Genomic DNA, 26,430 nt, shown 5'->3' on the forward strand with positions numbered 1-26,430 from the left:
TTTCATACAAGGGATGCTATTGGCAGATGGCGGAGAAGCTACCCAGCTTACTTTTCTCTCTCTTGCGCAGACTTTCTCTGATCCTGACGTAGGGGGATTGAGCAGGGGTGCTGTTCGCACACCTGGACGATACAGACGCTCGTCTAAAAATGCTGAAAGATTATCTTCACGTTGCTATCTTTTGTGCAGCTGCTTCCTGAAACGACATGCTGCACGGTGCTTCGCATACTAATAAAAGCTCAAAGGGCACGTATTGATTTTTGATTGAAAAACAAACTGTCTCTCTCTCTCTCTCTCTCTCTCTGTCTGCTCCCGACGGAAGGGGTGTGAGCTGCCGCCTTCAACAGCTTTGTGCCGCGGTGCTTCGCATACTTAAAAGCCAAACAGCCCTATTGATTTTCCTCTGCCTTTATGACAGTCTCTGCTCCTGACTCCTTTGAAGAGGAAGATATGTTTGCATTCTTTTAATTGTGAGACAGAACTGTCATCTCTGTCTTGTCATGGAGCACAGTTTAAACTTTTGAAAAAGAGACAAATGTTTGTTTGCAGTGTTTGAATAACGTTCCTGTCTCTCTACAACCTCCTGTGTTTCTGCGCAAATCTGTGACCCAAGCATGACAATATAAAAATAACCATATAAACATATGGTTTCTACTTCGCGGATTTTCTTATTTCGTGGGTGGCTCTGGAACGCAACCCCCGCGATGGAGGAGGGATTACTGTATATAGGTCATAAAATGTTATTCCAAATATATTATATACGTGTATTTTTTTGTCAGTGTGGCTTTGACATCATGGACCATAAGGTGCATACTAATTCAGCGTGAGCAGGAACAGTCAATAAAACTGGGGGGGGGGGGGGGAATTTAAAGTGACGGCAAGATATGAAGGCAGATTCACCAGCATGTGTGTGTCAGCTTTTATCCCTCCAGATCAGAGCATTTCCAGTTCCATTGTCTCAAAATGCCACTCACATCTACAGTTATTCCCAGTTTCAGATAAAAACAACTGTCAGATCTGGGACAGGGATGTTTAATTCTCTCAGTCACAATCACAATACAAGGGGGAAAAAAAAAAAAAAGCGCTAACTTTTACAAGTACTATAAATTTACAGTGGCTGTTACAGGCAAACCAAATTAATGTTTTTATTGTATATAAACAATAAGAGCAGCTCACTACTCACGCAAAAACAGTAAAAATTTACCGGGGAGCTGGTTTAGAACTCACAACCGCCGGATTAGAAGTCAGCGGATCTTACCTCTGCACCACGGAAACTGTTGTATTGTACTTGCACCTTTTGTGAAAGTGTTTGATATTTGGCCATCAGCCTTCACACACACAGTTCATGTCTACATTTTGTTATTACTAAAACATGAAATGTCTGTTTTAACAATGTGTTTACATAGATTGTTGTAGACACAAAACACACCTCAAATTATTTCCCCTTACAGTTCTGAGTAGCTCACTTCAGATAATCAATCAAGGCAGAAGTGGGAGAACTTCTTGCCCATTTTGCGGCCCCGAGGATTAGTTTAGGGTTGATATAGCAGGCTTCTTGGGCTTCGACACATTTAGAAGAGAACAGAAATGTGAAGGGACTTAAGGTGGGCCGGGATTTACGAGTTTTCGTTGGCTCTGGTAATTCTAGTGTTGATCTGCAACCACATAACTGTACTGCCAAATCCAATTACTAACCGAGAATGGTAAACCGGAAGGCACGGACGCAGGTACACGGCGATGGACCCAGGAGACCTAGTGCGCAGGCGCCTACAGCGCGCATCTCTTAAACCGCAAGCAAAGTCTGATCAACCGCGAACGAAGGAGTCACGGCTCAAAAACGAAAGAGCTCAACTAACGTAAATAAGACATGAAGCAACAACACGCCCATAGCTAACGACTAACGACACAGCCACACAGAAAAGAGGATTCTGCACTACACCCCAGAGTCAAACAGAAGACACTACGGAGTCCGCAAAGGTCCACAAAGATAGACATGAAGCAACAACACGCCCATAGCTAACGACTAACGACACAGCCACACAGAAAAGAGGATTCTGCACTACACCCCAGAGTCAAACAGAAGACACTACAGAGTCCGCAAAGGTCCACAAAGATAGTACGGAAGGCGCAGGTCCACACTACAGAGCATGGTCCGGGTAATAATAAACGAACTCTCCGTATTAAACGTACGGCATCCTCACACGTCCAAACCATATAGCATATGTCAATCACATTACAGTGATGCATTAACAACAGTACAACCACAAAAAACGCTCCGTGTTAACAGTAAGTGCAATTATCCATATTACTAACGGTAGACAACGGATAACTAATGGAGTCACGGTCACGGCTCCAAAACGATCCAGCTCAACTAACTGAGCTACAAAAACGAGCCCGCATGGATAAAAACAATGAACGCAGGCGCCTACAACGCGCTTCTCAAACAACGCAACCAAAGGAGTCCTGGTTCCAAAACGAAACATCTCAACTAAACAGACATACAGAAACGAGCCCGCCTGAATACAATGAACGCAGGCGCCTACAACACGCCTCTCAAACAGCAGAGGCAACAGATAAACGGCAAAGAAAGGAATGACAAACAGCCGCTAAACAATTCCGCCAATTAGCTGACAACGCATTCTGTAATGAGTCCACTATTAATGAACATTCATTAGGATTAATGAATATCATTTGCTGTCATTGTCATTCACTTAACTTCCCTGACGAAACAACTGGCAATACAACTAATGAGTTTACACGTTGTCAAAAGGGTCAGGTTAGACTACCTCCTTTAGATGAATATCCTGAATATCTACGGAAGCTTCTAACTAACAATGTACCCGAAAGTAAAAACTTTATGGACTGCATTAGATCCTACAATAGTTCATTTGCTTTTGCATCTACCAGGGTAAATATCAGGCCACCAGCAGGCAATGCCCCATACTGCTTTCGCATATGTGGACAAATATTACATCGGATTGGAACAGTGCACCCTGAGCCAAATCACGAACGCAAATATGCACAGATCTACGTGTTAGATCTAGATGACGCAATCCATCAACAAATGAACCTTCCTGAAAACAAGCAATGCACAGAGCGGATAATGAGAAACGTCGCTGAAGTCATAAACAATCACCCATTAGCTAAGTCTATAAAAATGCTACATGGAGGTTGAAAGAGAGGCCAATACAAAAGCAGAAGGTGTAGCGCCAACTACAACTGCTTTAGTGTTAATAAAGGACAAAGAACAAGATCCAAGACGATACAATCTTCCCATCGTTAATGAGGTTGCAATGGTCTTTCAAAGTAAAGATGGTGAGCCTCCATTTGACCACGATATTGTCCTGCATTTACGTCCTGATGGAACCAACAAACCTATCTTCCAACGCATAGACATTTGTTTTCCAAATCTTGATACTTTGACATACCCCATTTTGTTTCCAACTGGCCAAGGATGGAGTGCTCTCATTTCCAGATATAAAAAACATCAAGCACAGAAATGATCACGTGTATCCATGAAAGAATATTTCTCCTACAGACTCTCTGTAAGAGACGAGTTTAATCCAATGCAGGAAAGCGAACTCAACAATACATAGTTGACGTTTATATTAGAGCAGAATCAAATGATCTCGAGTGGATTAGAAACAACCAACCTACACTGCGAGTTTGTTCGTCATCTACACCTTTACACTCCAATATATCTCATACATACATCAATGTATTTCGGGTTACCCAACACTAGGGGTTGGCGAGCAAAGTGAGCAGGGGGTGGAGCCCCCTAGTTTAGAAGAGAACAGAAATGTGAAGGGATTTAAGGTGGGCCAGAATTTACGAGTTTTCATTGGCTCTGGTAATTCTAGTGTTGATCTGCAACCACATAACTGTACTGCCAAATCCAGTACATATCAACTGAAGTTTGGTGACGATACGTTAGCGGGACTAACCAGTAATGAAGACAAAACATCTTACAGAGCAGAGGTGGAACAGTTAGTGAGCTGGTGTGGGAACAACAATCTGTCCCTTAATGTCATTAACACAAAAGAATTGTCGATTTCAGAACAAAAGCTGAACATCCCCCACAGCATATCAGTGCCTTTGCTGTTGAGGGTCAGTGGCACAAAATTCTTAGGCATTTACATCACTGAGGAGCTCTCCTAGGCTCTGAATACCACATACCAGGCCAAAAAAGCTCAGGGAGGTTGCACTTTCATAGGAGGCTGAAAATAACGAGAATCCCTCCTTCCATCCTCACCACATTTTCTACTGGTACACTATTGACAGCGTCCGGATGGGCTGCATCACATCTTAGTATAGAAACTGCAGGGTGTCTAACATTTATAAAAAAAGAAGAATCATTTAATAAATAGGAGTACTTCAAGAATTGAAAGCCTTACTCAAGTGAAACAATTTTAAAACCACATACCAAACATTATTTTTTGCATTATACCTTGGTTGCTTCTGTAATATTCACAGGGAAAACAATTATGCATTAAAATTAAAAACCAAAAAACAAAGTAATAACTCCACTTGAAATTTAGCAACTTTATAACTGCAGTATAAACAAAAATTAAGAAAACACAATTCATGACCGACAATAGAGGATGAAGGTCCCCATGTAAGCTGGAAAATTTCAAAGAATTTTAAATGGTTTTTCTTTTACCGAGAATTTAAAAGTTTACGCCTTCATTTTCACTCCTGCTGATCACTCATTTTGCAACATAAAAGCAAATGTTCTGTTAAGGGCATTAGATTATTACAGTAGGTACGGAAAGTATTCAGACCCCCTTCAATTTTTCACTCTGTTATATTGCAGCCATTTGCTAAAATCATTTAATTTTTTTTCCCTCATTAATGTACACACAGCACCCCACCCCATATTGAGACAAAAAAAAGAATTTTTGAAATTGTTGCAGATTTATTAAAAAAGAAAAACTGAAATATCACATGGTCCTAAGTATTCAGACCCTTTGCTGTGACTCATATTTAACTCAGGTGCTTTCCATTTCTTCTGATCATCCTTGAGATCACCTTCATTTGAGTCCAGCTGTGTTTGATTATACTGATTGGACTTGATTAGGAAAGCCACACACCTGTCTATATAAGACCTTACAGCTCACAATGCATGTCAGAGCAAATGAGAATCATGAGGTCAAAGGAACTGCCTGAAGAGCTCAGAGACAGAACTGTGGCAAGGCACAGATCTGGCCAAGGTTACAAAAAAATTTCTGCTGCACTTAAGGTTCCCAAGAGCACAGTGGCCTCCATAATCCTTAAATGGAAGACGTTTGGGACGACCAGAACCCTTCCTAGAGCTGGCCGTCCGGCCAAGCTACCGGGGGAGAAGAGCCTTGGTGAGAGAGGTAAAGAACCACCCAAAGATCACTTTGGCTGAGCTCCAGAGATGCAATCAGGAGATGGGAGAAAGTTGTAGAGAGTCAACCATCACTGCAGCCCTCCACCAGTCAGGGCTTTATGGCAGAGTGGCCTGTCGGAAGCCTCTCCTCAGTGCAAGACACGACAGACCGCATGGAGTTTGCTAAAGACACCTGAAGGACTCTGAGATGGTGAGAAATAAGATTCTCTGGTCTGATGAGACCAAGATAGAACTTTTTGGCCTTAATTCTAAGCGGTATGTGTGGAGACAACCAGGCACTGCTCATCACTTGTCCAATACAGTCCCCACAGTGAAGCATGGCGGTGGCAGCATCATGCTGTGGGGGTGTTTTTCAGCTGCAGGGACAGGACGACTGGTTGCAATCGAGGGAAAGATGAATGTGGCCAAGTACAGGGATATCCTGGACAAAAACCTTCTCCAGAGTGCTAAGGACCTCAGACTGGGCCGAAGGTTTACCTTCCAACAAGACAATGACCCTAAGCACACAGCTAAAATAACGAAGGAGTGGCTTCACAACAACTCTGTGACTGTTCTTGAATGGCCCAGCCAGAGCCCTGACTTAAACCCAATTGAGCATCTCTGGAGAGACCTAAAAATGGCTGTCCACCAACGTTTACCATCCAACCTGACAGAACTGGAGAGGATCTGCAAGGAGGAATGGCAGAGGATCCCCAAATCCAGGTGTGAAAAATTGTTGCATCTTTCCCAAGAAGATTCATGGCTGTATTAGCTCAAAAGGGTGCTTCTACTAAATACTGAGCAAAGGGTCTGAATACTGAGGACCATGTGATATTTCAGTTTTTCTTTTTTAATAAATCTGCAACAATTTCAAAAAAATTTTTTTTGTCTGTCAATATGGGGTGCTGTGTGTACATTAATGAGGAAAAAAAATTAAATGATTTTAGCAAATGGCTGCAATATAACAGTGAAAAATTGAAGGGGGTCTGAATACTTTCCGTACCCACTGTAAATAAGGTTCCATAAATAGTGGTGCAACAGATCACTGTTGATCCGTACCGATTCTTGTCCACGGTTCGGTATGCACGTGATCCGAGAAAAAAAAAGTTCCAATGTATTGTGCGTGTGTCTCTCACGCACTAACTCAACCTCTCTCGTGCATTTTTTGCTCGACTTTTGTCCGGTTTGCCGCTTCATACGCGTGGTCATGGCCAGCGGTAGCAGTTCGAGCAGAGGAACTCGACAAAGCTCCAGCATCATTTAAGTCTCATGTGTGGGACCATTTTGGCTTCCCTGTTAAATATGTTGATAGGAAAAGGGTGGTGGATAAAACCACCACAGTTTGCCAACTGTGTGGCACAAGGAAGCCCTATGAGACTGGCAACACATCAGGCATGGCCACTCACTTAAAACGACACCACCCTGATATGACCGGACCCAAGACGATGGCCATGCAACAACCAAAGATATCCGCGGCATTTAAGCAGCCCTTTGCTGCCCAATCAGACCGGGCTAAAGCTATTACAAAAGCTATTGGGGTGTTTATTGCTGCAGACAGGAGGCCAATAGTCTGTTGTGCAAAACAAGGGGTTTAAACATATGATACACGTGCTTGAGCCACGCTATGATATTCCGTCGCGCACTAGTGCTGGGCGGTATACCGGTTCATACCGAAAACAGTTTATTTTTGTTATATGGATTTTTCTTATACCGCAACACTGGTTTAAATTGCCTAAACAACATTCGGAATGTGGCGCAGCGGGAAACTGTTCAAGTGGGGACCTTTTTCACTGCTACACCACTAAATAGGTGTGGTAGTGTAGGTATTGCACTGTGAAAATGGACAGAGAACATTCCGAAACTGAAGCCGACGATAAAGTTGAACAGGATGACACAGAACAACTTGCCGGAAAAAAAAGGAGTCACGTCCGTTGTCTGGAGATACTTTGGTTTTAAAAGGTCAGATGTGGACCATTATGTTCAAATGTGTGAATACTGTTTCTATACTACTTGATAATACTGCAAGCCAAGCTGTACTTGTTTTATTGGTTTTCAATACAGTGTAATGTACCTGGGTACTGTGTCATAGTGTGACGACATGTTGACTTTATTCGACATTTCTACTTTATTCTTGCCATTTATGTCAAGATTAAAGTCAACATGTTGACTTTATTCTCGTACTTTGTCATTAAAGTAGAACATCGTAAACTAAACTTCATCGTAAAATAAATATATTTACTTTACTAGATTTTCTCAAACCCCGTCATAAGTTATATAGCACATTAAATGCTTTGTGTTAAGTGTTCCCAGAGCTTCTTAAAAACTGACTTCCTCTTGCACTAAGAGGAGGTGCCGGCAGCGATCACCGTACAGAATACATTCACTGCTCTCTGAACATTTACAATGCTATAATAAATACTTGTTTTAATGCATCTCACCATGAAAATGATATCCTGTATTAATCATATGGGGCACCGCGGCGTGGAGGTTGCACTGCTGCCTCGCAGCAAGGGTGTCTCGGGTGTACCCTGCCTTGCATTTGAATGTTTTTCTGGTGGGTTTACTCGGCGTGCTTCAGTTTCCTTTCAAAGTCACGTAGAATGTGGAGTTTTGTTATGCTACTGTATATTGACCCTGCTAGTGTATGTACTGCTCGTATTCACCCTGCGATGTGCTGGCGACTCGTTCAGGGATGGGCGCCAACCTGAATGGATGGCATAAACAAACACGTATAACGAAGATATTTTTAAAGTTCTGAACACTCCGTGGGCTTAGTTTATAACTAGTTTTAATTTCACAAAGACGTTTATCATGTTGCGATTGGTTATGTGGAGAAAGAAAAAGGAAGGATAGGAATTGGGGTTTTGGTATGTCAGATAGAGACTGCACGCGTGCAATAAAAAAAGCCTGCTCAGAAGAACATCCATTGAATTCTGTGTTCGTGTCTCCGACCACCAGATCACAAACCCAACATTTTACACAATATTGAAGTTAAACCTGTGCGATACCCATTCATACATCCAGTTTTTTTGGAGCCTCGTCACACCTGCCATAAAGTTCTCTACACTGAACATACACCTGGGGACCCCTTACTGAGAGGGAGCAGCACTACTGCCTCACTACCATGCATGTTTAATACCTGCTTTAACACATTTCATCCTGAAAATGATCAAGTATTTATCTTAGCATTGTAAATTTTCAGAGAGCAGGAATATCATGAAGTGAATAGATTCTGTGCGGTGATCGCGGTCTCCTCTTAGTGCGGGAGAAGTTCGTTTAAGAAGTGTAGTGATTAACAACTGGGTTGGGGAACACTTAAAGCATTTAATGTGCTACATTAACTTACGAAGGGGTTTGAGAAAATCTAGTAATTAAACAATGATTTTAGGATGAAGTTTAGTTTGACATTCTACTTTAATTATAAAAGTAAACTGAGAATAAAGTCGAAATGTCAACTTTAATCTTGACAGTTTTTTTTCTTCCGTGTCCGTACTTTTCTTCTTCACGGTGGCCCTAATGCGATTCCGTAGGGCTATACCACAAATCGCATTATAAATTAAAGTTTTAGTTTTATTAATTTATGCATATAGCTTAGCTTGAAGCAAGGTCCATATTAATGCAGTTTGCCTAAATGATGGCTCAGCTGGTAAAGATGTCATCACCAAGATTGCACTCGTTTTATTTTAAATTTGGTGAATACTGTGTAATGCACCTGGGCTTGAAGCCTTGAAGTAATAGTATTATTACTGATAGTTGTACTATTATTTATTAGTTTAAATATTATGCAGTTTAATGATGATAAAGTTGTTTAAAAAGTCACTTTAATGTGTCAGTGGACAGAGATTGTTAACATTAACAGAAAGTTTTACAAAAAATATTTACTATTTATTCCTTTTCTAAGACATGTTCAGTGCAATACAACTTTTGACAAGCACTTCTGGATATTCTACTAAGTCTAAATGCCTCTTTGGATGGTTGAAAATATGTTGTCAAAATTATAGTTTAAGTTGTTTGCAAAATTTGTTCAATAAAAAGGTTCTATATTTTGACTGCAACTGTCATGCAATGTGATTCCTTCTCTTCATTAGTGCCACCCCTTTATGGGGCCATGCAAACCTGTATAAATACTTGTGTGCACATTAAAATGTTTTTTTGTACAAATGTACAATGCTCTTGACAGTGGTTATTCTTAGCCAGTAACTGCAGTGGAAAAATGTGGTTAACATCCACTCATGAATGGGAAAAAATACCATGAAACCGGGATAATTTAGAAAAATATGGTGATATAGAATTTTGGTCATACCACCCACCCCTAGCGCACTCACTTCAGTGACAATGTCATCCCAAGTATGTATGAGCAGGAAAAGTCAAAAGTTATGGCTGAACTGTCTCAGGCATCTTCTGTGGCCCTAACTACAGACGGGTGGACCTCCAGGGCAACAAAGCTATGTGACCGTGAACGCTCATTACATCACACCGGAGTGGGAGATATGAAGCCCTGTACTGCAGACACGCCCCCCCCCCGAGAATCACACTGCCACAAGTATTGACAGAAGCAGTGGCAGAGTGGAGGATAGAGAGGCCCAATACTAATATCCCAGTCACAACAGATATTGCCAAAAACCAAATAAATGCAGTGAAGCAGGACTGGGCCCACAGAGGGTGCTTTGCACATGCAATTTAGCATCCCAAAAGGGAATGAAAGTGTAAGATGGACCGCCTCCTTGGGAGGATCAGGAAGGTGGTTTCCTACTTCCACCGAAGCTGAACAGCTGCTCATGTGCTTAAGACCAAGCAAGAAATGCTATAGCTGCCTACTCATAAGCTCATGCATGATGTCACAACAAGGTGGAACTCCACTTATATGTTGGAGCGTTATCTTGAGCAGCAGGCAGCTATATACTCTGCACTAACAGACAAAACCCTGAAGAAAAATGCCAGGGACATCGTCACCTTGTCTGATGATGATGTTAAAGTGGAAGGAGGTGGTCCTCCAGCTGCTCAAACCACTCAAAATGGTTACAACTCTTGAGCACTGAAACTGCACCATATGTGTGATCATTCCATGATCCTGCCTCTGAAAACAAGGATCCTACAATCCATGGCCCCAAGTGAGGAAGACCACACCATAACAAGAGATGTCAAGACTGCCATTAGAGAGGACCTGAAGCCCAGATACACTTCACCACCAACCCTACAGGACTACCTTCACAGATCTACTGCACTTGATCCAAGATTCAAGTCGCTGTCTCACCTAGACCTTGCCCTACGCCCGAGGACAGACAGTGATCTCACTACTGAGATTGTGATCAGTCTTGGCACTGAAGACTGAAAAGGTAAAGAAAATAAATTTTGAAATGATATATTTTTTTTATAATGTTTTTAGTTAAGTTTGTTATTTATTAATTTATTGCCACATTTTAATGTCTTTGGGGAAAAAAAAAAAAAGTTTTAATCAATAATGTAACTTTCCCTGCAGCGTCAATATGCAGCACCAACAGAAGCAGACATCTCCTCAAAAGAAGTCGGCAATGGTGGAGCTTTTTGGCGAGACCTTTGCACAGGAGGACATGGTCAGCAAGGCTTTTGCTGACACCATCAAAGAGGAGGTGGTATCCTATGAGACAGCAAGTGGCATTCCAGTCGATGGTGATCCACTGACTTGGTGGAAAAGCAACGAATGTAAATACCCTCACCTTGCTACAATGGCAAGACACCATCTTGCTGTGCCTGGCACTTCAGTGCCTAGCGAGAGGGTGTTCTCAACAGCAGGGGACATAGTTACAGCAAAGAGATCTACACTTTCCTCAGAAAATGTAGACGTTTTTGGGAAAAAAAAAAAAAAAAAAAAAAAAAAAAAACTGAAATAAGCTCAGGTCTGCTTTGCTTTCTTCTTTTTTTGATGATGTGGACATAAGCTAGTTTTTATTTCTCTCTCCAAGTTCAAAAGTAAGAAGCAATGATGCCTTAAACTGCATTTAAAGTTTTTTTTTTTTTTTAAAATTGTGTCCACATTAAAGGAAATAGTTATCATGCCCAATATTGCACCTTAATTTGTATTTATATAATTGAGTGGAATGAGTCTTGAGTTGGCGGCACGGTGGCGCAGTGGGTAGCGCTGCTGCCTCGCAGTTGGGAGATCTGGGGACCTGGGTTCGATTCCCGGGTCCTCCCTGCGTGGAGTTTGCATGTTCTCCCCGTGTCTGCGTGGGTTTCCTCCGGGCGCTCCGGTTTCCTCCCACAGTCCAAAGACATGCAGGTTAGGTGGATTGGCGATCCTAAATTGGCCCTAGTGTGTGCTTGGTGTGTGGGTGTGTTTGTGTGTGTCCTGCGGTGGGTTGGCACCCTGCCCAGGATTGTTTCCTGCCTTGTGCCCTGTGTTGGCTGGGATTGGCTCCAGCAGACCCCCATGACCCTTTGTTCGGATTCAGCGGGTTGGATAATGGATGGAGTCTGGAGTTGAATGTTTTTTAATGGGCAAAAATACTTAACTAAAATAATGGAGAGTTAAATTTGTCTTTTTTTTTTTTTGCCCGATTCGAAAATTGATCCAATCCGTGACCCAATCCAAACAGAGTTTTTTGATCCGTTGCACCACTAATAATGTAAAAATAATTTCAAATGGCCGAAATGAAAGAATTCACTATAATAGAAGAGCAACCACATTCATATTTAGTATGATGTTGCCATATTCTAAAAACTATTATGTCCCCTTTCTTTTAACTATTGAATCCTGAATCAGATTATAAAATTATTCTTTAGAAAACAACAATGACAATAAACAGAAACTTGGATTCTTGCCTCACAATCGTAACCCTAAAAGATCTTAATATGCCTTCCTACATGTTTAAGTCAACATTACTAGTTGAGGCTTTGAACTATAGCCAGACAAAACTGAATGTCAAGCCCTGTATTTAGATTTAGTAGGATATTGCACTTTTGAAATTGGATGGTTCCGCCTTAAATATGGGTGTGTGAGGGGTTGGGAATGGAAATGAGAGAGAGAGAGAGAGACACACACACAGACAGACACATTAAAAACTCCCATCAGCCAGTCTTTTCAAAAAATTACTAAATTTTTTGTCAAGAGTATAAAATGTTCTGCCGCATTATGACAGTGGAGCAGTCAACATAAAAGCTATTATATAGAGAAATTTGACATTTGTTAAAATATGGTCAATATATTTTCTTATCTTAGGTGGCCTAGTACTGCAGTCTGATTAGCACAGTCGCTTTACAGATTCAGCATACAAACTTCAAATACAGCACTTGAATTGTCACTGTGGAGTTTGCAGGTTCTCCATTTCTTCTGGCATTTTTCTGGATACTCCAGTTTTTCTCCAACATTCTCAAAGCCTGGTGATTAAATATTCCAAGTGCAAGTGTAACTGTCTGCATTAGCAGGCCCTGAGATGCACTGGTATCCTGTCCAGGCCCTTGCCCAGTACTGCCAGAACAGGCTCATGATTCCCTCTTCTCTGAATTTGAATAAATGGGTTTGAGAATGAATATAATGGAGGACTTTGATAGCCAGTTAACACATTTGCTTCAAGATTAACATGAATTTATGCCAAAACCAAGACTTTTTTTTTTTTTTTTATATAAAAGACCCTCACAGAAAGTAAAGGTGAATTGTTTTATCAGGGAAAGGTGCCCTACAAAGTCATTTTTCTGCTGGATTATCCATTATAGATGTGGCAGCCGAATCTACAGTGGATTTTCTTTAAAGCTGTCTGAGCATTGTTCATTTTTTCTGTGTGTCATGGATTTCACTTTTTTCTTTAACTTTTAAATGCATTCAGTCCACCATGGTCATTTCTTTAAAAATCTCTAAGAGTGTCTTGGTTTAGTCACAACAGTGGCAGCGGTCAGTTTGTCAAATAAGGAAAGAACAGAAACACTAATTCAGTAAACAATACAAGTCAATTTTTAACGTCTGGAATTATTTTATTACAAGAAAACACCTCAGTCTGTTTTTAGCCTTCACCTTAAAGATTAAGAGTAAGTTTTTTCTAAAGCACATTTTAAAGAAAGAGCACTGCGTGCCCAGACTGACTACTGCTGTGTACTTGGCAATCACCTGTTCAGTGGAGCTGCGCAAACACTGCAGCTTCATGCTACAATCAATAGCAACTATACCCATGTGTTCAAAGTTAATGAAACTTACACACACACGTATATACACATGCACACACAAATTGAATATTCTTGCAGCAAGCAAGAGACCCAATATAACAGAATTTTAAAATGTACAGAACTTAACTTTCTCTGACCATACAACGATTCAATTTATATCTATACTCTTAAATTCTATATTTTTAGTATTAAATTTTATTCAGTATTTAGTTACTAGAGGGAAAATGTCAGGGAATAAAATGTGCACATAGCAAGAAATAAGGTTGCTCATAATTAGATTCTTTATAAACCCTATTTTGGAATCTCCCCAGTACCCCCCTCCCATTACTGTTACAGTGTATCACACATTTAAATTCAACCCATGGAAAGTATTTTCATATTTCTGAATGCCAATACCAGTTTACTTAAAAGAAAGTTAGGCAACTACTTGATAAATATGCCACTATTTTGAATGTTTATTGGTAGTATTTACACATTTTATATTCTAATACAGAAAGCTGTGCTGTGGTCCTGAATATCAAAATTTTACCGATATTGGAATCTATTTTTTACATACATACACACACACACACACACACACACACACACACAGTGGAACCTTGGTTCACAACCATAATTGGTTCCAAACCTCTGGTCGTAAACCGATTAGGTCATGAACCGAAGCAATTTCCCCCCATAGGATTGTACGTAAATACTATTAATCCGTTCCAGAACATACGAACTGTATGTAAATTTTTTTTTTTTTTTTTTTTTTTTAAAAAGATTAAGCACAAATAGTTAATTACACCATAGAATGCACAGTGTAATAGTATACTAATGTAAAAACATTGAATAACACTGACAAACACCCAGGCTCCCTGCTCAGCTGCATGCGCAGGCTCTCTCTCTCTCTCTCTCAGAAGCACGGAAGCCCTCTCTCTCGCTCTCTCTCTCTAACATTGCAGCAGTTCGCGCTATAGCCTTACAATCCGATTGTTGTATAAATTTTTTTTTTTTTTTTTTTTAAATGAGTTTTAAGCAAGGGGGTGGGGGAAAGAAACACTTCAATAAATCCTAACTTTAGTTAAAAGCCAACCAAGTCAGTAACATTGCAGGAGTTCATGCTAATAGCATTATAGCCCGATTGCTGTAAACACTTTTTTTAAATGAGTTTTAAGCACATGGAAAAAAAACAAACATTTGAAAAAAGAGAAAAATAACATTGCAACACTTTCTTCTCACCACTCTTCACTTGCTTAGAAGCCATGGTTAACTGCAAAAGCACACGAAATACTGTAGAGCACAAAGAGTTCACAGGTAAAGCACGCACGTCTGTCTGAGAACAATGAACAGGGAGAGGCTGAACACGTGCTTAAATACAGTAATCGGCGTGCACGAACCGGAAGGGAAATGAAAGAGCACAAACAGTTCACAGCGAAAGCACGCACGTCTGACCGAGAACAATGCAACAGGTGCGGAAATCATCGGCGCGCACAAATCGAAAGGGAAACTGGCTTGTTCGTATACCGAGTGTGTGGTCGTGAACCGAGGCAAAAGTTTCGGTTGTAAACCGAGTTGTACGTGTACCAAGACGTTTGTGAACCGTGGTTCCACTCTGTGTGTGTGTGTTTTTTATATATATATATATATATATATATATATATATATAAAAAAACCATCCGTAGCTACAAACATACTGAGGAGGCTTTAAATTACTGTACATGCCACTGGTTACAAACACGCCCTTCAAAAATAAACTGGGAAAAAATTAGTTGGCTAGTTAAATCATTTTACTGGGAGAGGGAGAGAATTTTCAGGAAAATGTGCAAATCTGGATTTGCACAGCACATGAAAAACAGCAATTCATGTACACTTTAATAGTAAGTTAGTTGACACCGTGTCTAAGCACAACTTGGGCTCAGCTTAGTAAACTAGCATTGTAAAAATTAAAACTAAATGGTAGGAGTACTACACTACACAGCTTCCATTTTTAAGAGCATCTGCCTCAGAGATAACAAAAATACTATATAAATGAGGACTTGAATTGTGTGCGACAGAGAGGGAAAAATTTCCCCAAATGTAAAAACACAGGGATAAAGAATGATATAATCCTCCTAGACTACCTAGTTCATTTTTTACATGCACCTGCCAAAATGTATTACCAAGATAATTTAAAATATCTTTAAAATTAATTAATTTTAAATAATTTAAAATTTGAGGGGCGGAGTGGTGGCTGTGAGGCTAAGGATCTGCGCTGGTATCCCAAAGGTTGCCAGTTCGAATCCCCGTCACTGCCAAAAAGGTCACTGCTCTGCTGGGCCCTTGAGCAAGGCCCTTAACCTGTAATTGCTCCAGGGGCGCTGTACAATGGCTGACCCTGCGCTCTGACCCCAAGGGGTACGCGAAAACTACCAAATTCCTAATACAAGAAATTGTATAAGGCGAAATAAACAAAAAAAAAAAAAAAATTTTAACACAAACTCTCATTGAACACACTTTTCAAATCAGGTCTGTCAGAAAATCAAGTTTGTGACATTTGACACATTTTCTTTGCATTAGTATATGAAGTCAACATTAGCTAGTTAATAGTGAGGGGCAAACCCTGCTGAATGTGTAAAGTTTGGTGAAACTGCAGAATTGTTGGTAATTTCACTGAACTCATTCATTGGGGAAGGAGAAAGACACACACACACAAGCTTTGAGTGGATTATCATGGTGCAATGGTCTTTTAAGTGGGGATAGGGAAGCACCTGCCAACTATGATGAACCAATTATTTTAGCCAAAAATGAGACCCAAGCTGTGAAGCAGTAGTGCTAACCAGTGTGTAACCATGCATGCCAGAGATTAATTTATGTCACATATTGGGTTGTGTTGTTGCTTCCTAGAACCAGCTCAGTTAGGGAGAAACACGCTTTCATACAGACAGAAGTCAGAAATGCTGGATCAAGAGTGGTCACACACAAAAGTCTCATATCAAACATTAATAAAAAATTTTAACGGATCGAATACATGATGCAATCTGCTTAATCCATCTGAGATGTTAGAGGGGCAGTTCTGCGTGAGGCTAAGAGGGACAGCTATCAACAGCAATGGTTCTCAAACCATACACAAGACGACATTGAGAGATAATACATTTAACACTAGTCAACTTGACAAGTGTTACGGCCATTGCCAACAGGTATCGTTTTAAAATCTTTAACCACTTCATCTGTATGCATATCACACTCCACTCGTTCTTAGACTTTTCTTAAAATCGCTAAACTGCCCATGCGGTTGTAGCTCTGAAATTCTATTCAGAAAACATGACTCAAATACAGTGGTACCTCGGTATACATCTGCTTTGGAATAAGTCCAACTTGGTATACATCCTGTTTGGAATACGACTTGTGTGGTAGAACACCGCATGTGGTACAGCAGGTCTGCGGCTTATTAAAAAAAAAAAAAAAAAAAAAAAAAAAAGGGGGGGGGGGGGGGGGGGGCCGCCAGGTTTTAACCCGTATAGCCGTGTCGTTCTCCGTGGGTGCGATTGCACAACCGCAGGGAAGTTAATGGGGTAGTTGGAGCGAGTGGCACTTACACAGGTGGGCTGTGATCGGGAAGAGTGAGAGACTGCATTTTTAACCTTGGATTTTAATCGGATTTGTTGTTTTTATCCCCACAGAACACTTGTTTTTATGGATATTTATTAAATATTTACTGAAACCAGATGCACTGCACTTTGTTTGGACACCGATTTTTGTTTTAAATAAAAGCACTTGGCATTCTTGCACTATCCCCTGGCTTCATTTGAGAAATGTCCTCATTTGTCAGCTCATCTTGGTGACGTTACCGATGCTGTCTGGTTCAGGGCTCCCTGTAAGGATGTATGGGAGCGTGGAGCGGACCTGCATCGTCACACCGCGTGCTACCCTACGCTGCCCACCAGTATGCCAGTTGCTAGCATTCAGTGAACAATCCACGCTATAACTGACTTTCACGCGATTGTGTTTTTTCGCGTAAATTTGAATTGATTGTTGAAAAGCACGAAGGTGGCATGCGTATTCAGGACATGGCTGCTGCATACCGTATGGCGAGAACGACGGTATCTACAATTGTGGAAAACAAAGATGATAAAAGCTGATAAATACTTTTGCTTTAAAAGGAATAGTAAGTATACAAAAATGCTTAAATTGCAAACAATTTATTAGTCAAAACTAACCCAGGTTGTAATATGGCCCTTAAAATGCACTAAATGGGTTTTATAGAAAACAAATACCAAAAAAAAAAAAAAAAAAAGTATACATACAGCCCATAAACAGCCATAAATCAGTAACACAAAGATTGCCTTTAAGTTATGCAACTTATCTTCTGGTAGTATCATATCCCCTGGATGAGGTAGATTGTGTATGTAAGCCTTTAAAAGGAGGTAGTGGCTGCAATGAAGAAATGTGAGAATATCAACATGCTTAGAACAGAGGCTTGCTCTGCACTTTAATGCAATGTTTCCTGCTACAGAAAAGAGATGCTCCGATGGTGTGGATGTTGCTGGAATACACAAAAAGGACTGTCAACGTTCGATAGCATGCTGCATTTGTTCTCTCAAATTTGCAATCTGCTCCATCAAATCACATCATGTATCCACAGTAAGCATGCTGTGAGACACTAATAATCCTTGTCAAATACATGGAGCTTGCTAACATGTAGTTACATGGATTAAGCAAAGGTTCGGTGCAAAGAATTTGCTTCAATGATTTTTTAGTAATTAAGTTACTCAAGGAATTATTGTCTGTTCTGCAATGCTTTGAGGGAAGTGCAGTTTGCGTAAGGCAGTGCATTCTGCCAAACTCATTGAAGGCGAGGTTCATAACCTACAAAACACGTGTTAAGCACTTTCTAGGGAAAGCCAGGAAAAAAAAAAATCAATGATCCTAGTCACCCAAGTCATGAACTATTCACATTGCCATCTTCAGGCAGACAATTCAGTACCACCGAATCTTGGACCAGCAAGTGTCAAAACAGCTTCATCCATCAAGCCATTAGGATGCAGAATTCCCCCCCATATATGACTATAACCAACCCTTACCAAAGCCCCTTTAATGCAGATATTCCATCATTTCATCTCAGTTATTTTATGTTATTACATGTAGTGTGCATTGCATATTATACAAATTGTGGGTCTTCATATGTAATATGACAAAGTGACTTGACCTTGAGTTGGTACCTGGCAAGAAAATGGTTTGTTCACCATCAACAGCGGAGGAAAAGATGTAGCAAAGGACCAACAACAGCTCTAGAGCGAATTAAATTAATGCATAAAAATTTTTTTTAAAGTGATAATACAAATAGAATAACCTGTAGTCATAATTTATGTTGCACTTCTCAGCAAGTAAGTTCCCAAACATGGAGGGGAAACCTCTCAGACAGCCTGCTAAATATTACCTTCAAAATCATTGCTACAATATTTGATATATGAATTTTTTCGTGCTCTATTTCTTGTTAGCATGGTCATTTGCATGGCTTGGCAATATTTGTGTTCAAGGAAAACGAACAGTGACTTTGACAAGGAAATAAAAATAGTTTCTCATTTGCATTTATGATTCTAAAAGGTTTTGGAACTGCGGTACATTATACTAGCCAGGGAGTATAAGACTTGTGTGACTATACCCATACTGTATGAAGATCAGGAACACTAAAATTCTTGAAGCCTAGGGGGGGGGGGGGGGATGGGGGGGTAGGAACCTCAATCTCTTTGCACCTCTTCATCAGCATCTTTAGGTTTGTAAATGTGTCTTAGCACAAGCAGCTTGCTATCCCATTCCCCCACTGCTGGAGCTCATACCGGGCAAAAAAAAAAAAAGCCAGTGTAAATTTATGGTACTTGAAAGTTTTTTTATTCATTCAGTTTTATTCTCCCAGTTACATTCACATGAGCTAGAAGCCTTTTCGTTGTATTAAAACAAGGAAACCCCCATATTATGGGTGGACTCTAATGGGATGATATACATTTGTTAAAATTTATTCTGAAAGAGTGCAGTGCTGTAAAGGATTTCTCTACTTTAAAGCAATGATATTTTGTTACACATCTTGCAAATACTGATGGTAACTGTTCATTACTGTATGCTTCTTAAATGCAATTCCATGCTTATAAATATTATGAAATCACTTTTGTACACATTCAAACTGTTACTGAAATTTGTCCTCGACACTTAATGCAACAGATCATCCAAATTAGTCTGGCCAAAGTAGGCAATGCTGTACCTACTCCACCAAAAAAGTAAAAGGTGTCCTCCACACTGGAAGATCTCCTTGTAGCAGCCTATGCACCAGAGCCTCCAGAATCAAACACGACTACTGCAGTTAGGGTTCATGAGGAAGTGAAGAGAGTGATCTGAAATCTGTTGCAGTTTCAAAATCTACTGAACTGGTAGAGAATGCATGAGGAGGAAGAGGCGGAGTGTACCCTTTCATTTGGGAAAGCAAAGCACTATCTTGGCGTACCCAGGACCAGTGTGCCTGCTGACAGTTGTCTTCATATTCTTACCTTACACAGAAGTTGCCTCCTGCCAGAACACATAGACCAACTACTTTTCCCGCACAAAACTTTGTCTAAGGAGTGATCATTACAATTTATAATGATTTTTCTCATATGAAGAACTTAGGTTTTGGAAAAAATTTTTTGAACATGTTAAACTTTTGGAGCCCATGCTCTGCTGTGCTGTCACAAGTGTGTTATTTTGTAAAATAAAACAGTAAATATTAAGCGTTTTATCATTTTTTTTTTTTTTTTTTAATGTTTGCTATGCATGGTTAAGTAATCTCTTTAATAAAAAAAGCCAGTACTTTAAATACATTAGTGCACTCCAATTGAATCAAGGTAAAAATCAATATCGAATTGAATCTAATTGGGGGACAATCAAAATCTATTCGAATTGGGACCTCAGTACCAATACAAAGCCGTAATAACCATATTGCAACTTCTGTAGTAACACAAGGAAATGACAACTTGCCTAATTAATGAAGGAGTCCATAAAAGAAAGAAACAAAGCTCGATTAAAGGCCCCACAAGCACCAGGATTGAATAAAACCAGCACATAAAATATATACATTTGGGGCATATAAGTATTAGTGAAATGCTCATTAAACTGTGCCATTCATGAACTACATTGGTGATTAATGTAATTTAGCATGATGCTTTACATTTAAGAAAAAAAAAAAAAAAAAAAAAAAAAAAAAAAAAAACACTTTGCCAAACTTTTCTTTGTGAACTTACATTGTGTTAAAATGCTGCAATGTTAAACCACCAAAATAAATTAACTTTTTACTGCAAACATTTCACAGCAGTTAAATTTTGTTAAACAGAAATTGCCCGATTTCCCCCACCTTGCACCCTCCACAATGCTGGAAAAAATACTGCTCAATTCCGAGGAAACAAACACTATTTCCGCAATATATAAAATCTTATTAGAGTCCCTACCTTTCAAAGATCCAAGAGGACATTGGGAAGAAGATCTCTTAATCAATATATCAGAAAAGGAGTGGAAGGTAGCAAAGCAGAGAATTCACTCGAGTTCTATATGCACAAAGCATAGAATTATTCAACTAAAAATTATATATCGAGCTCATCTGTCTCGCTTAAAACTGTCCAAAATGTTTCCAGGCCAGGATCCAACCTGCGAGCGCTGCAACCAAGCTCCTGCCTCACTGGGTCACATGTTCTGGGCCTGCACCAAACTAACATCATTTTGGACAAAAATTTTTAAGTGCCTCTCAGACAGCCTTAGTATCACAATCCCTCCTAACCCACTAACAGCTGTGTTTGGTGTCCTTCCAGATGGACTTGAATTGGAGAAGGACAAACAAACGGTGATTGCATTCACTACACTCTTGGCACGCAGACTTATTCTGTTAAATTGGAAGAATCCTAATTCTCCTCTTATAAGTCAGTGGGAAACTGATGTTTTATATTATTTGAAATTGGAAAAAATCAAATTTTCAGTTAGAGGATCTGTACAAAATTTTTTCAAAACTTGGCAGGATTTAATCAATATTATTTTAGAATAAGAGAATTAACTATTATTGCATTTAACTCCCTTCTCCATCTCTTATTTATATAGATATTTACTTCTCCCCTTCTTTTGTCTAATGTTGCCTTATTAAAAAGCTTAAAGAAATTTTCCTTTAGCTAAGCTCTCCTTCTCAGGGGTGGGGTTTGATTTGTTTTCAAATTTGTTGGGTTATAAATTGATCTGTTTGTATGGAATGATTACAATGAAAATTAATAAAATAAAAATATTAAAAAAAAAAAAAAAAAAAAAATTTCACAGCAGTCGAGCTCTGAACTCCTGGAAGCCAACGGAAAGGCCAAGGGATAAACGTTTGGCAAATACTCAACTTTTAAATTCTTTGGCAAGATGAACCTTGCAACACTGTTGGCAAACTGGCGCTGCTATATCATCAGGTTCCCTTTTTCACTTGCCTTATATACAAAGCATAATACAGCAAGGCCATATCTTACTTGGATTTCCCGGTTCATCTACAATTTGGGGACACCTGGCACCATCAACAGATTCCATCTCTCTTTTTGTAAACCAAACTGGATAGTATGTAACAAAGCTCAGCTAGAGTGTCATTTGGTTTACTGCCAACTACACAAACACAGCAGTGTGTGTAGAATCAGCATACCTACATCGTACCATGTTCCTTTCCTAAAGATACCGTACTTTTCAATAAGATAGTGCAAAGAAATACTAGTAATATTATCCATGTAGCAATATAACCAAATTTTTCAGAATGCTGGTATAGCACTTTTTTTTCTTTCTTGTTAGAATAGTACATTTTAATACCGCCATTCCCAAAGTTGTTCAGGGTTTTGTTGCCTTAAAAAAAAAAAACAAAAAAAAATTAAACTGAAGAGTCCAAAAACAGAATATATTAAAAAAAAAAAAACAAAAAAAAAAAAACCACCACTTAAATCTGAACAGTTAAGTGTGTGAAAACTACATCATTTTAAATTCTAAAAAAGTACTATAAAACCGAGTGTAGGGAATAAATTACAAAAACTCGAAGAACTGTACCTCACTTAAGTTTGTTATTTGGGGAATGATGTTTTTTCCTTATATGGTGCTGAAAAAGTATCTACAAACAGAAGGGTGTGTAGTATGCGCTATATACACGGCTCTCAAAATTTTGTCTGTCTCTGTAGAAGTACCCCACTCCATAATGGAAAAATGTGGGATATAAAACCTGCAACATTCAGAACAAAGGTATGCAACAGATGAGGTGTACAATTGTCCTCGTCGATAAACACTTACAGATCTCCTATTCAAACCAATTAAATATACTGTACAGAACGTAATAGTGAGCAGTGCAAACAGTGTCAAAAGTTGACTATGTACGTTAATAAATTAGCAATATAACAGTTCAATTATGTAACTGAAGTTTCCTCTAAAACAAAAAAGATGGAATGAACTCCAGTAAATTTGAATGTACATTTTTGAGAAACAAATTTAAAAACACAAGATACATTTTCTGCTTATTGATGACATTAACTTTAGAATGGTAGAAAAAAAAAATCCACGCACGTCATGGTCCACTGGCTTTGAGCTATGACAATGACAACACAAACGCTCCACTGCCATGAAATTCAATTAACAGTATGGTAAAGTCTAATTCTCTAACATAACCCTTACTTGTGCTCATTCATTGGCAACTTAAAACACAGGTAACGCAAGAAAAAAAAAAAAGGAGTTAAAAGAACATACAAAATGTGTTTACAGTCAGATAGTAAATGAACAGTATTTTTTCTGTACAGCCACAAAATGAACGGCATAATACAGAATGGAAAGAGAATTCTCATTAAAAACAACAATAAAAGACGTCAGCATCTGTACAAATACTTGGCGAGATTGTAGTTATCTCAATCCGTCCATTTATTAAGAACGCCGGGTACAAAGCACCAACTATAACCAGGGACGGGGTTTCAGTCCATTGCTCAACAGATACATATTTCACAGTGGATAATTCTTCAACCAAGTGCAACTTAGTCAACACATGTAGTATAAATCACAGATACATTACAAGTGCAGTGCTTATCTTTTTTCTAGAATGCAACTCGCGTCTTGTCAGAACACCCGTAAGAAATGCACCCCCAATTCCAAAGCACCTGGCCGGCTTCTTTCCGAAAAAAATTTAACTGAAAACTATACCATACTGGGCCATCGCCGGGAATCTAAACTCCTAGCCCCGCAACCACTGGGCCGGTTCTGATCGTGAAGACGCCTGCATTGTCCGCCGCAATATAGCACTTAATTTAAAACTATACTGACAACCAAGGCAGAAATAGTTTTCTGCAGGTAAAAGCACTTCCCGTTAGCCAATAAAATATGTGGTGATGCAACCTTACCAAACCTCAATCAACAAGACAATACAATGCTAATAATTACTTTAAAGATGTACTACTTTTATAATTTACCGTGTATTGTAATTGAAAGCAGAATTCAACTAACGTTTTCGTTCCTCTTTCCTTCTTTAAAGTGGTATGCTTAGATTAAATGTTCACTGAAAGGGTCTTAGAATCCACAGATTAACACTGCAAAAATGTAAACCTATCATTTCATGTTACCTTTGCAAGGAGATCTTTAACGGCATCCAGATCTCCATTTTTCAGGGCCCACACAAGGTCCTTGTCCATGCTTACGTCTCTTCCTTGTTTTAGGGTCAGACTCTTTGTTACGCCGTCTTATCAGATCGTCACGCTACAAACAAATGTTTCGACTTTGCCAAATGCTAAAAACAAATTCTGCAAACCTTTCAAAGGTAATAAATTGAAGAAGAAAAAAAAACTTCTTAAGTAACGCTTCTGGGATACGCCTTTCAAACGATTGAAAAAGACGTTTTCCGCTAACACGTTCCCGGAAGTTATTGCGTTTCCCTTTTATACTGCTTTACAAATATGGCGACGATGAGGCTGCTGCTGTAGTTAAGGTGAAGCTCGTGGTTCTTCACAAAAATGGCGTCGTAAACTGCCGTTGCATAATTGAGTAACGTTTTAATTTTTAATGTCTTGATCCGTTTGTTAACAGTCTTATAAGCAGACGGGTACATTTTCCTCTTGGGGATATTTATGTTATGTAATACAATAAACTGTTAAAACATAATGCTTCATTAGACTTTGAAACCATTTTTAAAGAATAATAAAATGATTTTCCTGTCATGTTTATAGAAGTTGTTAATTAACTTTTACATTGTGCCTGCCGTCGCTTAGCAGACAAAGCCCTTTTGTGCGTTAAATAAAAAGGCATTTTTTCATTATGATTTTCTAGTGTAGACTACGAATTTTGTTTAGTAGAACTGTAAAAATTGAAGGGCAACAGGTGGGAATTTTTAAAACATCCACCTCAAGTATAAATATTTAACCAGTGTTTTTAAGTGATAGGTGTGTGAGTATATTGCTTTTAAATGTAGTTTTATAAACTCCTGTAGGAAAAAAAAAAGATATCTTTTGTTCCTCTCAGTTTCAGGACCGATTAAATTGCATCTTGCACTTACCGGTACTCCCAGTTAGAAGAAGAGCAGGAAATCCTTAGACTAGGGATTCTCAACCTTTTTGGTTTTTTTTTTTTTACTCCTATAAAGATAGATAGATACTTTATTAAACTGAGTAGTTTTAAAGTACTGCCATTATTTGGTCTTAAATACTGCCATTATTTGGACTTAAATTGAAGTACTGAACTCTTACGTAAAACTAAGGGTGATATTTCCTTATTTACACCACTCCTCAAAAGTTATATTTGAGATGTTTTAACAAGATATTATATAGTTTTTGTGTATGCGTCTTCGAATGTACGCCTATTTGTTATTTTTTTGTTTTTTTATTATATGCAATGGAGTGGTTCATTATAGAATAAAAAGAATAACATCTAAATATTCATAAGTTTCATTTACAAAACATACAGAGTTCAGTATGGTATGGAGGACTATTTCGGACAAAATTAAATAAATAAATAAATGCGCAAATAAATTAAAGTTCTGTGAAATGTGAGCATAAATAAATAAATGTTTCATGAAATGAAGCCTTAATAAATAAATGTGCCATGAAATGAGAGCATAAATAAATAAATGTGTCACGAAATATGTTTTTTGTTGCTTATTTATTTATTTCATTTTGTCCGTAACATTCCTCCAAACCATCATGAAATACGACTTGAAATAAAACTGTCACTTTCACTCGTCAAAGTTGAGAGGGTGGGCTCTAACACACCCTCTAGTTATTGATTTGTTGAGTGTTACCTTCAGCCTAGAGTAATCGAACTATGAGCCATATGATTCTCAAGGTACCAAAGCGCATGCTTAAAGTTGTGCTTGTGAGTGTCCATGGCGAATATGACTGCTACAAAAAGTTGCCCAGAGTTGCTACGTGAAGCGGCAGTTTTAATTCAGGAAGCTCTAACCTCTTCATCCCCTCAGGAATCAGCACATGAGGTTTCAGCTGTAAGTGCCCCACTTGATAGCCGAAGACCTACCCCCACTTTGTCGAGTACTCACTCTACTCCTGTTCAAGATATACTACTGTATTTTAGGTGGCTGTGCTAATAGCGCTGTAAATTTGCAATAGTTATTTGTCTGCAAAATACAAACCTGCCTACAAGTAAACAGAAAGACCTGACGGTAGCCACATCACAAACGAAATATCAGTTGCTGAATACTGAAGAGCTATTAAATCTAACAGAAATATTTTGTGAATGTCGCACAATAGTTGAGTTGGAGCCATCATTTTATAAACATACTCGCCTCTTTATATTCACTTTGTTACAATGAGTATAATTGAACAGTGGTTATCTTAAAATGCAGTTTTCACCTACTGTCAAGTGATTTTGGTAGACTGAGAATGCAGAAATTAATTTGATGCAAAGGATGTGGAGGAAACAAAACAGGTTTATGTGCATTTTTAGGATAATAAACTTTAATATGAACAGTTGTTTTT

The 26,430-nt window shown here is 39.0% G+C and overlaps 1 protein-coding gene across 1 annotated transcript in view; it reads right to left on the minus strand.

The window, feature by feature from the left end:
- Positions 1 to 24,363, minus strand: part of mtpn (myotrophin) — a 39,696-nt gene extending 15,333 nt beyond the window's left edge. Inside the window, 1 exon segment of the mRNA XM_028808363.2 lies at positions 24,070 to 24,363. Within this exon segment, the coding sequence (XP_028664196.1) occupies positions 24,070 to 24,138 (69 nt within the window). The 5' untranslated portion in view covers positions 24,139 to 24,363.
- Positions 24,364 to 26,430: the final 2,067 nt, after the last annotated feature.

The sequence above is a fragment of the Erpetoichthys calabaricus genome, chromosome 1 (assembly GCF_900747795.2).
Source record: "Erpetoichthys calabaricus chromosome 1, fErpCal1.3, whole genome shotgun sequence".
NCBI classification, from domain to species: domain Eukaryota; kingdom Metazoa; phylum Chordata; class Cladistia; order Polypteriformes; family Polypteridae; genus Erpetoichthys; species Erpetoichthys calabaricus.